This window comes from Balaenoptera acutorostrata, chromosome X (genome assembly GCF_949987535.1).
Source record: "Balaenoptera acutorostrata chromosome X, mBalAcu1.1, whole genome shotgun sequence".
Lineage (NCBI taxonomy): Eukaryota > Metazoa > Chordata > Mammalia > Artiodactyla > Balaenopteridae > Balaenoptera > Balaenoptera acutorostrata.
Genome location: NC_080085.1, coordinates 6190816 through 6211334, shown reverse-complemented (window position 1 = coordinate 6211334; position 20519 = coordinate 6190816). Strand labels below are relative to the sequence as shown.

Below are 20519 nucleotides of genomic sequence, written 5' to 3'. Positions count from 1 at the left end.
GTGACTGAGTGCCTTAATGTGATGTAAACACAAATTCCTTGAGTACAGTTGTCTTTATGAGAGATATTATCCCTGGAACACAATATCCTTTTTTTAAAAATTTATTTTATTTATTTATTTTTGGCTGCGCTGGGTCTTCATTGCTGCGCGTGGGCTTTCCCTAGTTGCGGCGAGCAGGGGCTACTCTTCGTTGCGGTGCACGGGCTTCTCATTGCGGTGGCTTCTCTTGTTGCGGAGCACGGGCTCCAGGGCGTGTGGGCTTCAGTAGTTGTGGCACGTGGGCTCAGTAGTTCTGGCTCAGGGGCTCTAGAGCACAGACTCAGGAGTTGTGGCATACGGGCTTAGTTGCTCCATGGCATGTGGGATCTTCCCGGACCAGGGCTCGAACCCATGTCCCCTGCGTTGGCAGGTGGATTCTTAACCACTGCGCCCCCAGGGAAGCAGCCCCAGAATATCTTTTTTTATTTTTATTTTTATTTTTATTTTATTTTATTTATTTTTGGCTGCATTGGGTCTTTGTTGCTGTGCGTGGGCTTTCTCTAGTTGCGGCAAGCGGGGGCTACTCTTCGTTGCAGTGCATGGGCTTCTCATTGTGGTGGCTTCTCGTTGCAGAGCACAGGCTCTAGGCATGCTGGCTTCAGTGGTTGTGGTGCTTGGGCTCCAGTAGTTGTGGCTCACAGGCTTAGCTGCTCCGCGGCATGTGGGATCTTCCCGGACCAGGGCTCGAACCCGTGTCCTCTGCATTGGCAGTCGGATTCTTAATCACTGTGCTACCAGGAAAGCCCAGAACACAATATCTTGCTGCATTTTCATACCTAGACTGGTGACAAGTATATTTATATGAATAGTCAGGTCTTATGGTTATTTGCAACTGCTGATGGTCTGTCTTTATTGAGTTTTCTATCATATAGTTTCAACATTTTTTGAAGCGTTGGGTTTCTGTTCCTTTGATTTCACCAAAATACTTGTTATGTTTTAAAGAAAAAAAAAAAGCACTGATATTGTCATATATTGTGGGATGTTATATGATAGCATTTTTGAAGTTTTTAACAGAATAGTTTAGATTTCAGATGACTAATACGTTCAAAAATACTAAAAAAGAAAGATCCTAGTCATTTACGTAATAAAAACCACACTGAGGACAGATCCATCCTCTGCATCTGGTTATGCAGCCGGGATGCTGGGTGAGCTCGCGAGGACTGTGAAAGGACTGACGTGAGGGCTGAGGGTCCAGGGCTGAGCCCCATCTGCACACAGTTACAGCCAAGGGCTGCAGTTACCCCCAATCAGGGGAGCCAGCTGACCCTAATGCAAGCCAGATGGACCGTCTCTTAAAATGCAAACTGCAAGGCCATTGCACATCATAATTAAAGAGATTCTTAAATGAAGGAATTTGAACTGACAGTGCCCTGGCGCGCATCATGTTGCAGGAAGGCTCTTGGTAGTTGAATGATCTTCAAGACTGAAGCCTCAGAGCATGAGGTGCGGAGGCAGCTCTGCTGCTGACGAGTTCAGGGTGCTGCAGTGACTTGAGGATTTACCGTAGCTGCGTTTATGCTAGAGGAGTACACATGGAGAGCCAAGACAGCGCTCTCAAAGGAAGTGCTCTGTGAGGTTCAGGAACTAACCAGCCATCTTCTCTTTAAATAGTAAGTAAAGGAATGCTTGAGCCATAGGACCTTGACAGAAAAGGAGCTGAGAGCTCCTTGAAAGGATACACACGCCAGAGAAGGTGGCACCGGACGCCTGCGATAAGTCTTCTCCTTCCCCTCTGTGACTCTCAAGCGGAGAGGGGTTTACCATTGTCACAAAGATGTGTGTAAATGTTCCGAGTCCTCTTACGTCCCCAGGTGTATTCTTGAGAGAAGAATAAGAAAGCGGGTTGGGCTGTTTCTTCAGTGAACAGTTCCGGGCCATTTGCTCTTGCAGAGCGCTCTCTACGAGGACATTGTGATGTGGGAATTGAGGAGACATGGTTCTTGACCTCTGGGGCTTTAGCTTTGTGGGGAAGACAGACATCATTAAGCACGCTGGCTGTGGAAAGAGGCAGTTAAGTGCACTTCGACAGTTACAGGTTAAATGCTGAAGAGCTGGCAGAAGAATGGAGCCTTTATTTCCAATTGGGAGCTTTAGGGAGAGTGGCTCCGAAGGGTGGCATTTGGACTGAGCCTGGAAGTATTCCAGGGTCTGTGGTCAGAAAATAGAAGGACAGAGATTTCAGAGTGAAGAAAACACCATGAACGGGCCATGGTAGCAGGGAGTGCCTGGCAGTGTGTTTGTGGGAAAGCTGGGTGTGAAGGCAGCGTGTGTGACAGGCGCGCAAAATGTACCACGAGATCAACTGAAAGATGACTGGGAGGCGGTGGTGAAGATGGATGCCTCGGGTGAGATGCAGAGATGTTTCCCTCCCTTCTGTAGCAAACGGATGCACTGGAACATTCTGAGAAGGGAAGGAGAGCCTCTCTCCTCCACCTGAGGAAAATAACCAGAAATACGGTGAAGAGGGAATTAGAGAAAAGAGATTGGCTTGCCCGGAGATGGGTTAAAGGCTATGGTGAGGGTCCAGACAGGAGAGGAAAGTGCCTAAAACAGGTGGTCACCATGGAGACAGGATGACTGAGGGGTTCCTGAAATTATGCTCTGCAGTAAAACAACAGGATGTTGGTAGGTGCAAGCACAAGACAGAAGGTTCTGAGAACCCTTCGATGTCCAGGAGCCTAGAGATGTCATGAAGACCTACATCTCAGGAGGAGGGGCGTATCCGGGGAGAGGCATTTGAGAGGGGACTTGTGCAGGTGGATGAGGTCCTGCAGCCCAGAGAGGGACTGGGGGTAGATGTGAGAATCACTCGCTCTGCAGAAATATTCTAGGCATGAAAGCGTAAGTGTAAGGTTATGCACCGAGAAGTTTCTGACATGAGCTTGCAGAAGACTCTTGCAGGGGCACAGCAGGAGCAAAGTCTAGGAGGGAAGTCCCACGCCAACCAGGAGCTTCAAGGACGTTAGAATCACAATGTCCAACAGACTTGCAGAGCTACGGAAACCACTTCTTTTCTCTACCTTTCTAAGTGGCTTTTCCTAACCCAAAATGTGGCAGAAAATTCAGAGAGAAACCGGAGATGGGTCATAGCTCCAGGCAATTTATTTAATCTTCCTCAGACTCAATTCCCTGGTGCTCGAAATGTAGCTACTTCACCCTTCACCCACTTGATGAGGTCACAGCAAGGATCACATGAGACAACTTTATGGTAAAGTGAAGGGCAACGTACAGATACAACCCGCCAGCAAATCAACATGGAGAATGCAATAGGGGCGGTGACTGTGGTTGTTTAGAAAATAGCTTTTTGGTATTTTTTAAATTTTATTTTATTTTTATTTTATTTACTTTTGGCTGCATTGGGTCTTCGTCGCTGCACGCGGGCTTTCTCTAGTTGTGGCGAGCGGGGGCTTACTCTTCGTTGCGGTGCGCGGGCTTCTCATTGCGGTGGCTTCTCTTGTTGCAGAGCACAGGCTCTAGGCGCACGGGCTTCAGTAGTTGTGGCACGTGGGCTCAGTAGTTGTGGCTCACGGGCTCTAGAGTGCAGGCTCAGTAGTTGTGGCGCACGGGCTTATTTGCTCCGCGGCATGTGGGATCTTCCCGGACCAGGGCTCGAACCCGTGTCCCCCGCATTGGCAGGTGGATTCTTAACCACTGTGCCACCTGGGAAGCCCTAGAAAATAGTTTTTAAGAGAGTCAGTGAGCTTTTGAGCAGATATACATATGCCATTTTATAATTATCCGACTCTGTCCTGCTCAGTGTTTAATGACTTTAAAATTTCCCAACACAAGGTTTGGCTTGGATTAAGATCAAAATGAAATGAGCTGAATTCAGCCACATCACTAACATGCACCAGAGCTTATATTTTGTATTTGCACATTTTCTAGTTTTCTCAGTTTAAACTTAAGAAATGGAAAAATAAATGCAGCATTCTGAATTAACCATTTCAAATGGTCAGTTGTCAGTGCTTTAGGCAAATGCTCATTCTCAGCAGAGAATGATTTTAATGCAACTGGTGTTCTTGGTTTGGATGGCATTGAACATCATGATGCCATAGACTACCTAATTCAGTTAGTTTCATATATCCTCTTAGTATTATAAATTTGTTTTAAAACTCCCTTTCCATAACGGCTGGTATTTTGAACCGTGGTTCTTAAATCTTTCAGTTACCAGGCAACTTGCATGCGCTGTAGGGGGAAAAAGAAATCAAAATGATGAACTACTTTCCAATGAGGCACCTGTGAGGGACTTCTGAAGCCAGGCACTCACTCATGCCAAAACCAAACATTATAAATTCATCTTTTTCCAATTTTAGACAGTAAGTCAATAGGGCAGAGGCCCAGCAATCAGTTGGGGAATCCACGAGACCCATGCTTTGGAAACCATTCTTGTAAGATTTGACCACATGAGAGGATTGGGCTTTATAATGTTTTCCTTAAAAGGAAAACTCGCTCAGATAGAGAGGAGAGGAAACTTGAGAACCGTGTTTTAAGGACCCTAGGATCTATCAGCAGAGACGGAGCGCGTTACGTGGGAAAAAGGACTCAAGACTCCTTACGACTGTCGCCTCGTGTGGGCTCCGGGTTAGCCTCCGGTGCTGCAGCTTGGTGACAGGATTTACTTGGAAGAACACACATAAAAGAGTCGCTCTAGAGGTTACCTTGTTCAGAATCAGGAATCAGCTTAGACCTTCTAAAAAACTGGGAAAGTGAAACTGAATTTAGTGTCAGGAGATTTCAAATGTGAACCCCTGATAGGGAGAAGCTGCTTTTAAGAAAGGAAATAGAGCATCCGTTGTCATGAGATGAGATTTGTCTCTTCCGTAGATTTTCTTCCTCAACTTTCACTGCACTCCGAGTCACACACAGGCTGTTTTAACGGGCGCGGTTCTGTTTCAGGTGTCCCCCTGAAGCCCAGGAAGGAGTTACGATTCACAGAACTGCAGTCCGGGCAGCTGGAGATTAAGTGGTCCTCAAAATTCAATATTTCAATTGAGCCTGTGATCTACGTGGTACAAAGAAGATGGAATTACGGAATCCATCCTAGTGAAGACGACGCCACGCATTGGCAGACGGTAGCCCAGGTTAGTGCTTCATAGGCTTTGTTTTCCCCTTGAGGTAGTGTCTCCTTCGCCTACAGAGAGAAACTTAGCTTGCTGTGCCTCGGTCAAAACAACCTGAGCGCCGACATCACGTAATCCAAGGTGGACGTGCCCTGCATGTTGGCGGAAGACGGGATGGGCTCTGTAGGTATAACCGGGTACCACGAGAAACTTGGCTTAATGGGCTCACAGCGCACGTGGAAGGGAGACGGTTTTCTAATGAGCGTTCACATTTATTCCGAGAACTACACTTCCTTGAGATAAACTTAAAACCGGCTAGAGTGAGGGAAGTGCAACACCCGTAGGACTAGTCAGCGTGCTATTTGATCATCTCAACGACTTCTCCTCTATTTCTCCTACATTTAAGCCTCTATTCCGCATGGGACTTTCGTGGCGGGAGGAAGAAGATTTGATGCCACAAAACTACTTAGTGGGAAGCGGCCAGCAGCTCATCAATCTCGCCTAAGTGCTTTCTTCTTCTCGGTCAGCTTACCAACTGGTAGGCCACCTGGATGGCAGCCCTCCTGGAGTTTATCTGCTCAGTGCTTTTCCTCCTCTGTCTTGTGGATGTGAAAAGCAAAATATTTTCTTTCTTTTTAAGAGCTGTTAAATGGACTACCAGCTGCAAGCAGACGCCACGGATGGAGAAAAGAATAAATTCTCAATATGCAACTGCTTCATGCTTTTCAGCAACTAAAATGCCTTCTCTACATGTAGGTCCATAGGGGAAAATTCTCTCCTGAAGTTGATCAGGTCATTTTTCTCTCCAAGGACAAGATTCCCATGATTTTTTTTCAGTAAATATAAAATACATTTCAGTATTCAGGTGTTTAGAAGAAGAATTTGGTCCCTTTCGCAACAGTAGTATCTCAGACAGGATAAACACTAAAATCATTTAAATACCACCCAAATCAACGAGAAATGTGATGTTAAGAGAAACAGCTTAAATTAGGGGGAAAAAAAAAACTGGTCAGATAAATTTAACAATTCTCTTCCATACCTATTTTGCTAAAAAATTGTGCTTTCACAAAACATAAAGATGTTCAGAATACAGCCTAAAGTTATATTTGGTTTACATGGCATTCTCCCTTAAACAGTGCTACAGTATCATTTGTAACTTTTCCAAATTATGCAATTTCCAAATATTTCCAAATTATAAATTTGAAGATTTATGAAAGTAACTGATGATAAGCCCTTCTCTTTCATATCCTCTTATTCGGAGAGAGGAAAGACCTTGCACTATCATTTCTGTTATTATTCCTGTTTTCAGTAGTTAATACCACATGTAACGCTTCCTTTCTCTGTCTGCTAAATGCTGTGGCTAGCATGCTGGCTTTAGTTCCTTAAATTGAAGGTTAAAACTAGACAAACAAGTCAATGAAAATGTTGCCTTAAATTCTGCCAAACGAGGTAGAAAGCCACGCTTGAGGTCATCTTCTTCCTTTGATCTCGGAAATGCTTAGCTTCTTTCGAATGTTAAAGTACACATGACGATCCTTTTCAAAAGTTATTATAAACTCAGGTTTAGGAGGGTTTCAATTCAGTTCTGTTTCCCAGTTTTATCCACTGAGCGCCAAGCTGAGCTCAGCACTTGGCATGGATGAGGGCATAGAACTCGGGCGTTTATCCCTTGGAGTCAAGGCCAAGGTTTCACGTCTACCCTAGGACATTGCTGGAAGCAGGCATATTGCCCTGAGTTTGATGAAGAGGAGGGCAGTGGGAAGATGCTCAAGTTGTTTGATATCTTGGGACGTAGCTGTAGGGACAGCAAGACCTGTGGAGCTGTCCCATTGTCCAGTTTTCTTCTCTGGACCTTTTATTGGACGAAATATACCTCACCCTTCAGGAACACGACTCTTTGCAGATCTTACATGATTTACTCAAATTAAACAAAAAAGTCTTGGGTTGCAATGTACTTCCAGAATTTAAGTGTGTGGGTTCACATACATACTTCCAAAGTTATATTTGGCACGCAAGTAGGAGGCATTTCCCTTCTATAAACTAAAGCTGATTTCATTTTCTCTATACTGTAATGATTACTTCATGTATTTATTCATTCATATGTATAATTTATTGATGAAATCTCTCCAATGCTGTATTTAGTCACCAGATTTTAAAACAGCCCAAGCATTTGTCACGAGATTTTGACTTTCAGGGAGCTTTAACTCTTTGAGGTGAAATACCTGTGAATGGAATCAAGCAGTTGGAACCTTCCCTAGGCATTCCTTGGTCCCCGACAGCCCTTCCCGTACCCGAGCAGGATGGGCTGCCCTCCTCCAGGAGGGGAGGGGAGGGCAAGGCTGTGTTGTATGGGCTGATGAGTGCACGTGTTTCTAAACCAGGCCTGATGGGCACGTCAGGATAAAGGGGTTCTCTGTGCTCTGTGACTTTCCCCTCAGACCACGGATGAGCGGGTCCAACTGACCGACGTACGGCCCAGCCGGTGGTACCAGTTCCGAGTGGCGGCCGTGAATGTGCACGGGACCCGAGGCTTCACCGCCCCCAGCAAACACTTCCGCTCCTCCAGAGGTCAGTGTCGCTTGCCTGCCCCGCTGTGCCCACCTCGCCACGGGGGCACATGCATCTCACCTCCCGGTTCTTGTGTGTGGTTGGCCAACAGGGGCTGTGCTGTGCTCAGCGAACGGGACCACATGGGTCTGAAGGTGACGGCGAATTTATGATTAGGACCGTCCCTGGGCTTTTACCTCTGGGGGACTGTTAGGACCGTCCCTGGGCTTTTACCTCTGGGGGACTGTTAGGACCGTCCCTGGGCTTTTACCTCTGGGGGACTGCAGGAGATAGTGTGATGGGGTTTTCTCAGCTCTGAAGTCATGGTTTGCCGTGATCCACTTCCGTTGGCTCTCTCAATATATTCTGAGTCAAGCACCATTCAATTAATTTTTGAACAGAAAGGTCTAGTTTCTGCCACATCAGACTATGCAGGTTTCTTGCAACAATTGCTATACTGAGTGTGAATTAATCTCTTTTGTTTCATAAGAGGCAGAATTTAAATCCCTCCCGAGTCACTTTATCATGGCTATCATTTTGTTCAGTTCCAACTTCAGTGCTATTTTAAAACCTCTGTGGGATCCGATGAATACTAACTATATTACATTTGTGGTTAGTTTAGTCTGTGATGGTGGGAGGGCATCATTTGACTGGATATTAATAATAGCTCCGTGTTTATTTCTCCAGTTGTGTTGAGATGGCTGTGTGTGTTCTGAATTAATGATACATCTGCTTGGCTAATAATCAGTGAGGGCCCGTTTCATGGACAGAGATTCGTCAGGTTATTCCCTCACTAATCAGCAGTTATCCTCTTAGGGAGCTCGTTTAAGTTTATTTTAAGCATACATTATGATATTAATGAATAATGTGACACTGGTAACATCAGTCATGTCTTTCAAAACGGGAAGGTTTGAACTGGCTGCTATAACTTGCAATTTCCATTCCATTTTGGGTAAAAAGTATGTTTCCGTTAGTCTGTCCGTTTCTCACTAGATAACATTGCCACACCTTTCTCTGCATAATCATAGGTCTCAAGTGGAAACCTTGCAACCAGATCAATTTAGTATTAGAATTCTATTACAGTGTATGTTGTAAATTTTTAAGTCTTTCTTTTAAAAAGTCCTTTTAAGAAAAGAAAGGTGCACCCCACACCCCCGCCAAGCCCGAGGCAAATACACCAAGCAGGTCCGAAAATGAAATAAAATACAGACATCAGACCGTCCGTGTCTGAGGACTGTCTCCACGTGGTCCGAGGACTGAGAGAGGCCGTGGGGATAAATCATTAGCAGTGGGTTCAGAGGCAAGGATCGGTACAGGGCTCGAGAAGTCTTCACCTTGACTCTGGCAGTTCAGGTGCGGTCCCATCTGCTCCCTTGCCGGCAGGATTGGGGTCTGGCGCTCTCAGATCGTGGCCGCATGTCCAGACAGGAGGCAGAGCAGCTCCCAGCCTCTGCAGACAGAGGTGGAATCCCTTTCAGAGACGGACGGGGTCTGGGCAGAGGTCCTGTGACAGTCCCCAGGGCCGGGCCGGTTGCTGCCAACCACCAAAGAGGCGTCCATTCTGGGGAAGGAGCAAGGCCGTGCTGTCCCAGCCCTTCCTACATGGCTGAGGACCGCATACGTCTACAATTAGAGCAGCATCCCTCAAATCGAAACGGGCTTTTGTTGAAGGAAAGTGCACCATTTTGGGGAAACCTTGCAGTCACCATTAAATTGTTCTGTTTCTTGGGTTTACAAATATGCCCAACATTCAGCATTCCAGACTTCAGTTCTTGCACTTCTGAAACCAAAAATATATGCCCAGAATTTATGGTAGATTCTACTGTTTTCACTGAAGATGCACCACAGAATGATGGGAATATAACAGACCCACTAAACAGTTGAAAGCATTTCCTCCAGGATATGGCTAAGGATACGTCACCATTTACAAGGTGGTACCCCGTCTTCCCTCACCTTAGTCAGTTCTCATCAAGCGTAGAAATGTGTCTTACTGGGAAAATAATTTTTAACAACCTTATTGAAATATAATTTACATACCATAAAATTCACTCCTCTTAAGTGTGCTAGCCAGTGATTTTTAGTACTTACCATAAAGTCGTGCAAGTATCCTTTATACTGTTTTAGAATCCTCCAGGGGCCTCCCTGCCTTGCTGGGAGAATTTTAAGGTAGAAATAAAGTGTTTGGGGTCTCGTTTTATCACTCACATTTCATTCCCTTTTTTATTAAACAAATGTTTGTTGAGCACCTGCTCTGTGTCAGACACTGTGCTAGGCACTGAGGTAACAAGTAAAAGAAAAGACAAAAATGTCTGCTCTTGTGGAAGACACACACACACACACACACACACACATGGATTCACTCTAACTGGGGACGAGAGGAAACAGTAAACAAGATCAATACATAAAATACTCTCATATACTAGGGTACAGAGTGATAACTGACAGTGCGAAAAATAAAGAATAGACCCAGGAGCTGTGGGGAAGGGGGTGTTTTTGTTTCTTACTATTCAGGGAGGGCGGCCACAGAAGAGATGCCGTGTAAAGGAGTGAAGGGCTGGCCTTGCACCCTCCGAAGGAAGAGCCTTCCGGTTCCAGGGGGTGGAGCAGAGAAGGGTGCAGACTGAGAGGAAGGAGGGGCCGGGCGTGCTGGGTCTCCAGGGTCATGGTACGGAGCGCCGGTGCAGTATTCCTGCTCCGAGATGATGGTAGCCCGGAGGGCGCCGCGCTGAGAGAAGAGAGCCAGACAGAGGAAGACGAGCGCTGTATGTTGTCGTCTATATGTGGATCCAAAAAGTACAGCAAACCAGTGACGCAACAGCCGTAACAAAAGGTGACAGTAACTTGGACAAAGGCAGAAGTGAGCTGGCCGGGGAGCACATGTGGAAAGGTGACTCAGATAGGCTTTGGGGATTTAGCCGTGGCCTGTAGGAAAGGACTCCAGGCTCTTTGGTCAGGAACTGCTGAGAGATTGGTGTTGCCAGTGACTAAAACAGAGATGACCGAGATAAGAGGGTGTTTCAGGGGAAGACTCTTTTCTTCCTTTGGGGGGATGCACATATTTCAAGAAGAGGAGTAATCCTTGCCCAGCCAGTATGACTGCCGTGTTTTAGGGCCTTTCCTGCTCACGGGCTTTTCTGAGGGGTGGACATACCCAGGTGAAGGACCCTGGACATGCTGGAAACATGAGTAATCAAAGGAGAAGCTGAAGACACAAAAATAACTTTGTTTCTACCTTAAAATTTTCCCGGCAGGGCAGAGAGGCTCTTAATGGGGTAGCGGAATCCTTCTAAGATGGATGGTGGCGATGGTCACACAACTTAGTAAACACTAGAGATCACTGCTTGCACACTTGAGTGAGCTGTATGGTATATAAATGATAGTTCAATAAGATTGTTACTTTTTTTCCCCAGCAAGCACTTTTGTATGTTTGTAAATGCAGTGGAGTAAGATGGGGAGGGACGAGGTGGACCATCCTGGCAATGCCTTCAGCCGTCAAGCAGGTCTGTTATCCCCTCGCCCCCAGCCCCATTCTGTCATGCACCTCCCCTGAGACCACCACAGGATCTGTGATGACCGCCGCACACACGTTTCTGGTTTGCAGAACACAAGGACCGAAGTCTGGAATGCTCCTCGCCTTGGGACGGATGGAAGGATGGATGTGCGGTGTGGTTTGTAAAAGGAAATAGCACCCCATTTTAACGGTCACTGCAGCGCTTCCAAAAACGGTGCATTTTCGTTTAATTAAAAGCCCACTTATGCCCGCCATGCTCCAGAACCAACTGACACTGTACCAGTTGTACGTCTTCTAGTGGTTTAAAATTACTTTAAGAAAGAAATAGTGCTTCCAAAATAATTGTCTGTGCAAAGGGTAGGCAGTTTTCTAGTGCATTTGAATTTGGATATGGGACCAGACTTGATCCTTTAAGGCTGGGTCAAGGGAAGGGGCAAGGATCTTTTCCATCTTCTCCGAACACCTCTGAAAATAAAAGCAAAATTAAATAGGACGAGAAAAAAACTTGGTAAAATGGGCATCATTTAGTTTAGGCCTGCTGCCTGGTATTCATCCTGATTCTTACAGAAAAGCCAAAATTCTTGTCTTTCTCTTCTGTAGGGTTACTTTTAAATACAAAATTACTTGTCTGTGGTTTGCCCGAATAGATTGGTTACTCAGTTAATTTCCCTTTATCTCTTATATCTCCCTATAACTTAATCCTAACCCCTTAGAATACCTATTTTCTATAAGAAAATTCTGAGTTGCTCATAGATTGGTAAGTCAGTTTCAGGCTTTTTCTTTTCCAGGTGAATACCGTTTCTGGATATTTTTATTGCTAACCCCTGCCAACCTCCCCTCCCCAAGGTTGAGGTGATTTCTGTATTTACTTATTTAAATGCTCTATACTGTCTTTCTCCCTGGTACTTGAGAAGGAAAATTGGCTACAACCTTAAAAACTAAAATTACAGATAATTTAACAGACTAATGTATAATGTCCCTTTCTACTTTTTGTCTCTTAATGGAGAAAATGGAAATGGAAACCCTTCCACATGGTGAATTGCCTTCCTAGGCTACTGCTGGGATGAAGCGCTCGCTTTTCTGGGCACCAAGCCCGCCAGACCCTAGGGTCTTGGAAACTTTTCCATCCCTTGGTGTGTGGAGTGAACCCTAGGAAGCGTCGGGAGACAGGTGTAGATACGTGTGGAATCACAAGGGCTTTTGCACGTGGGACTCCTGACGTGGGAGATGACCTGCCAGGGACACGATCCCCAGACGCCCATGCAAGTTAAGGCTCTGCGTGGGAGCGGTTTACAGAGGAAAGGATCCAGGACGCTGGGTGGGCAGGGGCGGGGTGAGAGGGGAAGGTGACCGGCAAGGGAAGGCGGAACACAGAGGCGCGTTCTCACGCTGGTTACCACTGTGGGCAGCCCTTCGCCCTCCGGGGAACTGGGGCGTCGCAGGCGGCCTGCTCCCGGGAGTCTGTGTCCTGCACGCGCACAGAGCCTGCTCTGGGTGCAGGCAGAGGCGCGGGCGTTTACGAGCTGAGCGGACATGCCCTGAAATAGCACAGGACGGGGGAACGGGTGGGACCCCCAGAGCGTCTGCTGTCTACCTCTTGGTTTACTCAGTATCTACAAGATCCCCGTTACAGACGTGTCTAATGTATTTTGAATTATGGTTTAAAATAAAGATATGAAGAGGCTGATGGATGGAATTCTGCGACATCATGAAAGGAGCCCCCGTGTTCCCGAATGTGGGACAGACGTAATAGTAAGTGGAGACAGACAGGCCTTTCCAGGCTCGCTTTCTTCCCTCCGCAATCCGTCATCACCCTTCCCAACATCAGATCCATTGCACACTGCCGTCCGCTTCTTTGACGAAGAAGCCCCTGACTGCTAACCCACAGAGCGCCCCAAAGCGGCAGGCATCAATTTAGAGTGGCGCTCTTGCCAGCAGAAAACATACTTTGCTATACACCGGTCTTTAACATTATCTCAATCATGTTGATATTTATGGACAGGGCAGAAAATGTGCATATACTGCGTGCTTGGTATTGGAAATATACGTTACTAGTACTACTTCCTGTTACAAGTGCCTGCTTACAAGTTGACTGAATTTGGGAAATAAAGTGCTACAGAGACTTCCATGTGTCGACATAAGCAGTGAAAGCAGGAAGACGGACAGTTTTGTGCATTATATTAAGCAAAATCCAGATTCTTTTTTTTGCGTGTTGCCGAAAGCAGGCAATCATTTGTTTGGATCTTTGAGATTAGTCAGTATCCATTTAACACTGAATTAATGTGATTTTAAGAGGTCTTATAAAGAAAAATTAAAAAATCCACCTTCCATTGTCATTGACCTAATACGTCTTCTAATGTATATAATACAATTACTATATTCACTTCCTTCCAAATTCAGAGTTTTCCATCCATCTTTTCCCCCTTATTTCCCCATGTGTACGGGATACATTAAAAAGGAGAAGCAAAGCAGACAACATTGTTTCCACAGCGCACAAGCATCACACGGGATGTTATTCCACGCGTACATTACAGAGTGCTAGGAAAGCGACAGCAGACTCCACTGTGGTCACAGAGCTCCCTGTCGCTCCACGGGGACCCGTGACTTTCTACGCAGCTGCTCTGTGCGCCGTTTCCACTGGGCAACACTGTGCTGAGCGTACGTCCTGAAACGACTTAACAGCTGGGAATTCGCCTGCCGTGCAGCTTCTGCAGCTTCCCTAAGTTGTTGTGTGTCTAGATACTGCAGGGGGGTTTCTTTCTTCCTTCCTTCCTTCCTTCCTTCCTTCCTTCCTTCCTCCCTCCCTCCCTCCCTCCCTCCCTCCCTCCCTTCCTCCCTCCCTCCCTCCCTCCTTTCTTTCCTTCCTTTCTTTCTTTCTTCTTTATTTCTTTCTTTCCTTTCTTTCTTTCTTTCTTTCCTTTCTTTTTTTCTTTTTCTTTTTTTTTTTTGTTAATGAGGGAAGTAAAATTATTCCAACTGCTGTGTCTGGAAAGAAAAAACTAAACATCAGAACTAACCTACTAATTAGCTGGAGAATGCGTGACTGGTTATATCATTGCTTTAAAAGTCTAACTGCCCTTGATCACCGCCCCACACTTAAGAGGCAGTCCTCTGATGCATTTCAAAGGGGAAGTCTGTTCCCTGGACATCCTTTGAGGAAATCAAATAAGTAATAAAATTAACATTCATGCTCTTAAAGCATATCTTGTTCCTCTCTCTGTGTCTATGTACATATATGTATACATATTCGTTCATGATTGTGTATTTATAAAGGTCTCTCTTTTTTTTTTACTGAAGTGGAGTTGATTTACAATATTGTGTTAGTTTCAGGGGTGCAGCAACGTGATTCAGTTACAAGTATATATATTTTCAGACTATTTTCTATTGTAGGTCATTACAAGATGATGAGTTTAGCTCTCTGTGCTGCACAGTAGGTCCTGCTGTTTATCTGTTTTATGTATAGTGGTGTGTATCTGCTAGTCCCAAACTCCTGATTTATCCCTCCCCGCCTTTCCCCTTTGGTGCCCGTAAGTTTGTTTTCTGTCTGTGAGTCTGTCTCTGTTTTGTCAATGGACTCATTTGTGCCACATTTTCAATGCCACGTGTAAGTGGTATCATATGATGCTTGCCTTCCCCTGTCTGACTTACTTCACTGAGTGTGACCGTCTAAAGGTCTCTCTCTTTACTGCCATTTGCACCCCGTTCTGCTGTTGCGCTAACAAGCGCGGCTGGGTCTCCGTGTTTAACCAACAGGATCGTCTGGACACGTGGAGGCGCCTGCCTCACAGTAAGTGATGGGCTTTCTCCTGGGATGGCAGGAAGGGCTCCTTTCCCATGAGAGTTCACATCAGTGTGATAATAGGCCTGCCTTTCTCCAGGGGTGACAAGTGATTTCATTTGGCACTTTACCCATCGAAGGGCGTAAAGCTGTTCCACCGTGCCTGTTACTTTGTCACAAAAGGTTCAGAGATGAAACCGTAAATCTGCTGAAACCCAAAGTTCCATCTTCCTTTGCCAAAAGCACTACATATGATCGTTAATAAAAGGAATTATTTTTCTCCAAGGCTGAAGTTGGATATTCCTGCTAAACATTGAATATATCTTGCCCTAGAAATCATGCAAACTGTAAAAGGAGCTCATACGGGCTTCCTATTAACATTTATCTTTGAAAGTGTACTTGCTTTCTGCTTTGTGAGTTGTGTTTCTGCAGATAATTCGGGAGGTTGCAAAGAGGGAGTGGATGAAGCAGAAAGAGAAGTGAGATGGGGGAGAAATGCTCTCATTTAAGCTTCAGAGGGAGGGGCCAGGGGAGCTCTGGTCTTGCGACGTGCCTCTGGACTTCTGCCCCTACACTCTTGAACTAGTGAATTAAATGCTCTGATCCTCAGTTTCCTCATCTGCAAAATGGGAACAAAATGCCAACATTAAAAAAACAAAGTACAACCATATGCATATAAAATTGGAAATAAGCTGTGCTTATGTCCAGTTCCAAGAGAGTAAATGGTGTCATTGCTTTGGAAAGACTCTAGCTCAGGGGTTGACAGTCCATGGCCTGTGGTGCATATTTGGCCTGCCGCCTGTTTCTGCAGATAGCGTTTCACTAGCACAGAGCCGTACTCATTTGTTTCCATATTATCTGCAGCTCCTTTCAAGCTACAGCAGCAGCGTGGATTAGTTGCAGCAGAGACTGTGTGGTCTGCAAAGCCTTGATAGTCACTGTCTGCCCCTTTACAGAAAAAGGCTTTCAATCCCTGTGCTAGACTATAATGGGCGCTTTCCCCAGCAAAGGGCTTCACATGTTGACTTTCTGTAGAGACAGGGGCCCATCGTTACGATGATGATGACGACGACACATAACAGATGTAGAGACGTGGCCTCAAACCCCTCTTTGTCCCCTCATTGTCATTCTCACGCCTGGCTCTGCCACCAGGGATGTGAATGACCTCGGGCAGGTCACTTTACCTATCCAACCCTTAAGATCCTTACCAGGTTTTTTTTTTTTAAAAAAAGGTCATGGGGCTTCCCTGGTGGCGCAGTGGTTGAGGGTCTGCCTGCCAATGCAGGGGGCACGGGTTCGAGCCCTGGTCTGGGAAGATCCCACATGCCGCAGAGCAACTGGGCCCGTGCGCCACGGTTGCTGAGCCTGCGCGTCTGGAGCCTGTGCTCCGCAACAAGAGAGGCCGCGATAATGAGAGGCCTGCGCACCGCGATGAAGAGTGGCCCCCACTTGCCACAACTAGAGAAAGCCCTCGCACAGAAACGAAGACCCAACACAGCCATAAATAAATAAATAAATAAAAAATTAAAAAAAAAAGGTCATATACATAAATTATAAAATCCCTTAGGGCTTTATCATAATGTGGAGTTGCTATATGCATATAATTTTTCCCACAAGCTTCCAAGTGCATTTCAATGTTTTAATAGAATTAAAACATTATGTAAACTGAAAGAAAAGATTTTGTATATTTCAACAAAGTGAATATACTTGATTTCACACCGTAGGGAACCATTTCACAAGGCAGTGAATGACAGCAATCTGGGAATTTGTTGGGACTGAATGAAATCCTTCAGATTAGACAAACAGGACAGACTCTCTCATCTGAAGTCTTCAGTGACTAGACAGATAAATCAGTAGCTCGTTTACAGAGGATAATTGGGGCGATAAACAGATGATGACCTCTGCTATTCCCCTTTGGCTTCAAAATTTTAAAAAGTGGTTATTTTGGGGGAGAAAGAGATTGGGGGTGTCTCATGTTGGTAATGGGAGTATGCCACCTTGGTATTGTGAGTACTCAAATGGGCCTTACTTTTAAGAAAATGTGAAGCAAATATTACTAATTCATTTATTTGAAAGCACTACTTTCTAATGCCATTGTCATAAATTATGTTGTTTCATATTTTATCATGTTTCATAAACTAGATGATGTTATTCTGAATTATGATCACATCTGAGGTATGAGAAATTTTTCCAGGGCAGTAAGAAATGATATAATGAATGAAGTAGATTAAGGAAATGATGCAATACCAAATACTAGTTGACTTCCTTAAATCTGGAATTTCTTTAGAAAAGGAGATGATTCTGAGCTTTTCCTGTGAACCTAGACTCTCTGGAAAATTCACATAACTACGTATTTTCAGCATATAGACATCCAGGTGCATCACTGAAAACATGAATGGCTGTAATTATCTTTACACATTGTAATTTTTCTCTTGCTTTGAAGTGATGATGAGCTTGCCAACCAGCTTTCTGTAAGAAAGGTCTGCAGCAACCTGCTGTAGGTTAAGGATTGAATCGTCCCGCAGAGGTTGATCTTAAGGGTTTTGGAGAATAGCAAAGGAGGAGAAAATCACGGTGAAATTCTGCTGGTGCTTGGAGGAAAGCACAAGTCACTGTTTTGAATAGGGTGACATCTGGTCGACCTGCAGTAGGTAAAGACTCTCGGGGCGGGGGCGGGGGTGGTAGGGAGGGAGGCGTTTAGGCTAAACTGGTGGAAAAGCTTCAGTAGCTCCTGGTTTTCATCTCCACGTAATCAGATGGGAACCAGCGTGGCCAGGGCAGCAGGATCAGGTGGGGACAGGAAAGGAGGTTTGGGAGGTTGTGTGTGGTAAGAATGCACAGGACTTTGGGGAGGGGGCTGGCACGCTGACTCTAAGTGAGACTGGAGGCCATCGAGAGCTTCCAGGCTGAGGAGCCTCAGCTTGTGTCAGAAAGAATCACCAGCTGCCGTGGTGAGAAAGGCTCGGAGGCCTTTGCAGTAATCGGGGGAAAAGACAAAGGCTTGGCACGCAGTGTTATTCGGCTGGAAACAGTAAGGTTCCAGACAGATTTTTGAAGGTATTGTTAGCTCACAGAATGAAAGCAGAAGAAGTATACGACCTCGAGGTTTGGGGTGGGAGCAGCAGGAAAGAGGCATTTGTGTTTCCTGAGACGGGGTGTGTGTGGTGGGGAGCAGGGGCTGGGGGGGAGGGGGACTTTGGTCTTGGGCACATTAGTTTCAAGCAGCCTCTGAGACCTCCAAGTGTAGCTGATGCAAAGACCCTTTAGTACTTGAATCCAAGTTCAGGGGCAAAGTCTGTGTTGAAGCCATACCTTTGAGAGTTATCTGCACAAAGACTTTTTAAAGCTGGGACTGGTGAGATCTCTAGAGATTGGGTATAGAGGCCAAGAGGCCCCCGAGTTCAGAGACTGGATGCTCCCCCGCTTAGCGACGGTGGGATGGGGGGGTCAGGAGGGGGAGGCTGAGGAGGGACCAGGGAGCAGAGGGACAGCCAGTGGGGAGTGGAGGCAAGCGGAGACCATGATGGAAGGGGAAAGCAGTGAGGTGTGTGGTGCCTCTGTGGGGATGACCAGGGTGGGGCTCCCGGGGGCTCTGCGGAAGCAGCAGAGCACGGAAGGCCGTGCTTCCTGAGCCCGTGACAACAGGACCCAGCAGTTCCCTCCTCGCGGGAGCCAAGGGCTGTTTACACCTTCGCTTGGCCGCCACCAGCTGCAGGACTGTTCAGCTTCTGACCTGCGGATCGTCTACTTCAGAGTAACGTGTGTGCTTTACATAAAAGTGTGTATTTTACATAAAACATATATATTCCACGTGAATACATCGATGGGCCACACCTGCACTCACTGAGTCAGCGTACCTCAGTATAAGTCTTGGGCGCTCCCAGAGGGTTCCTCATGGTGACTGTTTGAGAACCACCTTGGTCAAGCATGTCACGTAATGTGCTTTGGATGAGCCATTAGCCTAGGAAAGCAACTACAAAGCTTTCAAAAATTACACAGCCCACCACACCTCCAGAACTTATCTATCTTACAGAAAAGCACCGGATTTTTAAAAAATAACTCATGTTTCCATCATCCCCAAAACACAAACCATCCCAAGAGTAAAAACATGGGTATTTTCCCCAGACTTCTTCATTTATATGGAGTTAGATATAGCTTCTTTGCCCCTCTGATGCAGATGGTATTATAATTAGAATTATTGACAGCATTTTCCCAGGCAGGCATCTTAAAACAAAACCATCTGTAAATCATTTGTGGTGAGCGGCATCAATACTTGCTCAATTTGTGGCAAAAAATGAAGGAAAGACCCTCAGCTTTACACGTACTTAGTCATCTTCATATATATATTTCAAATGGAGGTTTGTAGAGAAATCATTCCAGAACCTAATCTCTCTCTTGACAGCTGAGACGGTTTTGGTTTATGTGACAAACTAGAAATGGTGAAATTATGAAAATGTTACCCGTCTGTCATCCACTTTGTAATGTGGATTAAAAAAAAAAAAAAGGTTTGTTTTTGCTGATGTTTTCATGTCACTCTTAACTTTTGATTCAAGGATCTAAAGCTCCAGGACCACTCGGATGAAAGCAGTTACTCGAATGAGCTGGTCCTAGATTTCTGTCTTTTCTTTTCAGAATTTTCAAAGGCATTTCAACTTTGCTGACCTATTTAATGCCAACCAACCTAAATGGAATTTGACCGTGTTTTACAGAACTTTATCAATTTCGGTACAATGAAAATTTGGCTGGGTTGTAGTGGTATGGAAATGCCTAGATTACAGATATGGCCCAAACACATTGATCTTACGGTTCTATAGGCTGTATTTCAATTTGAGGCTTAAGAAGGGGATCTTCCTTAGTGCTTGTCTTCAGCTATTCTCCGTATCAAGGGCAGTCTTCCTGCATCGACCCTGTAGTCATTACATGTACAGAGACGATGCTTTTGTGGTCACATCCTGGGCCCTTGTGTCTTTCTCCTGGGATTTCAGATCCATCGGCACCACCGGCCCCAGCCAACCTCCGGCTTGCAAACTCCACCATCCACGGTGACGGAAGCGTGGCTGTGACGATCGTTTGGGATCTCCCCGAGGAACCAGACATCCCAGTGCATCACTACAAAGTGTTCTGGAGCTGGACGGCCAGCGGCAAGTCGCTGGTGCCAACGAAGAAGAAGAGGAGGAAGACCACGGGTGGGGTGAGTGAGAAGTGGGGGAGGAGGCCCGTCTCCTCGCGGCGGTGTTTGGACTCGGGCACGTGGTCTGAGAGTGGCTTCGGCTGAGCCACAGAGAGGGACGGGTGAGGGGCAGGTTCCCACCCCTCCCCTGTGACCGAGGAAGTTCGGAAAACAGAGGAGCGTGCCAGCCCTTTAGCCGTGCACGTTTTAGGTGACAACAGGTGAATTTAGTCTGTTGACCTACTCATAGCCACATGGCTGGCAACGCTCCGGAGATCAGAGGAACAAAAATGTCTCCATCTACCTGCCTAGCCATTGAAAACGAGACATTTCAAAATGTCCTTGACATTTAGGTCTCTTTTTTTCTGAAGAGATCCTTGTAAACTGAAGAGTAAATGTTCATGGCTTTTCTGT

At 45.9% G+C, this 20519-nt stretch overlaps 1 protein-coding gene across 1 annotated transcript in view; it reads left to right on the top strand.

The window, feature by feature from the left end:
- Window positions 1-20519, top strand: part of ANOS1 (anosmin 1) — a 192358-nt gene that overhangs the window by 142725 nt on the left and 29114 nt on the right. The window contains exons 5-7 of the mRNA XM_057537945.1: window positions 4936-5120; window positions 7538-7667; window positions 19921-20126. Coding sequence (XP_057393928.1) covers window positions 4936-5120; window positions 7538-7667; window positions 19921-20126 — 521 coding nt within the window. The remainder of the gene's footprint in view (window positions 1-4935; window positions 5121-7537; window positions 7668-19920; window positions 20127-20519) is intronic.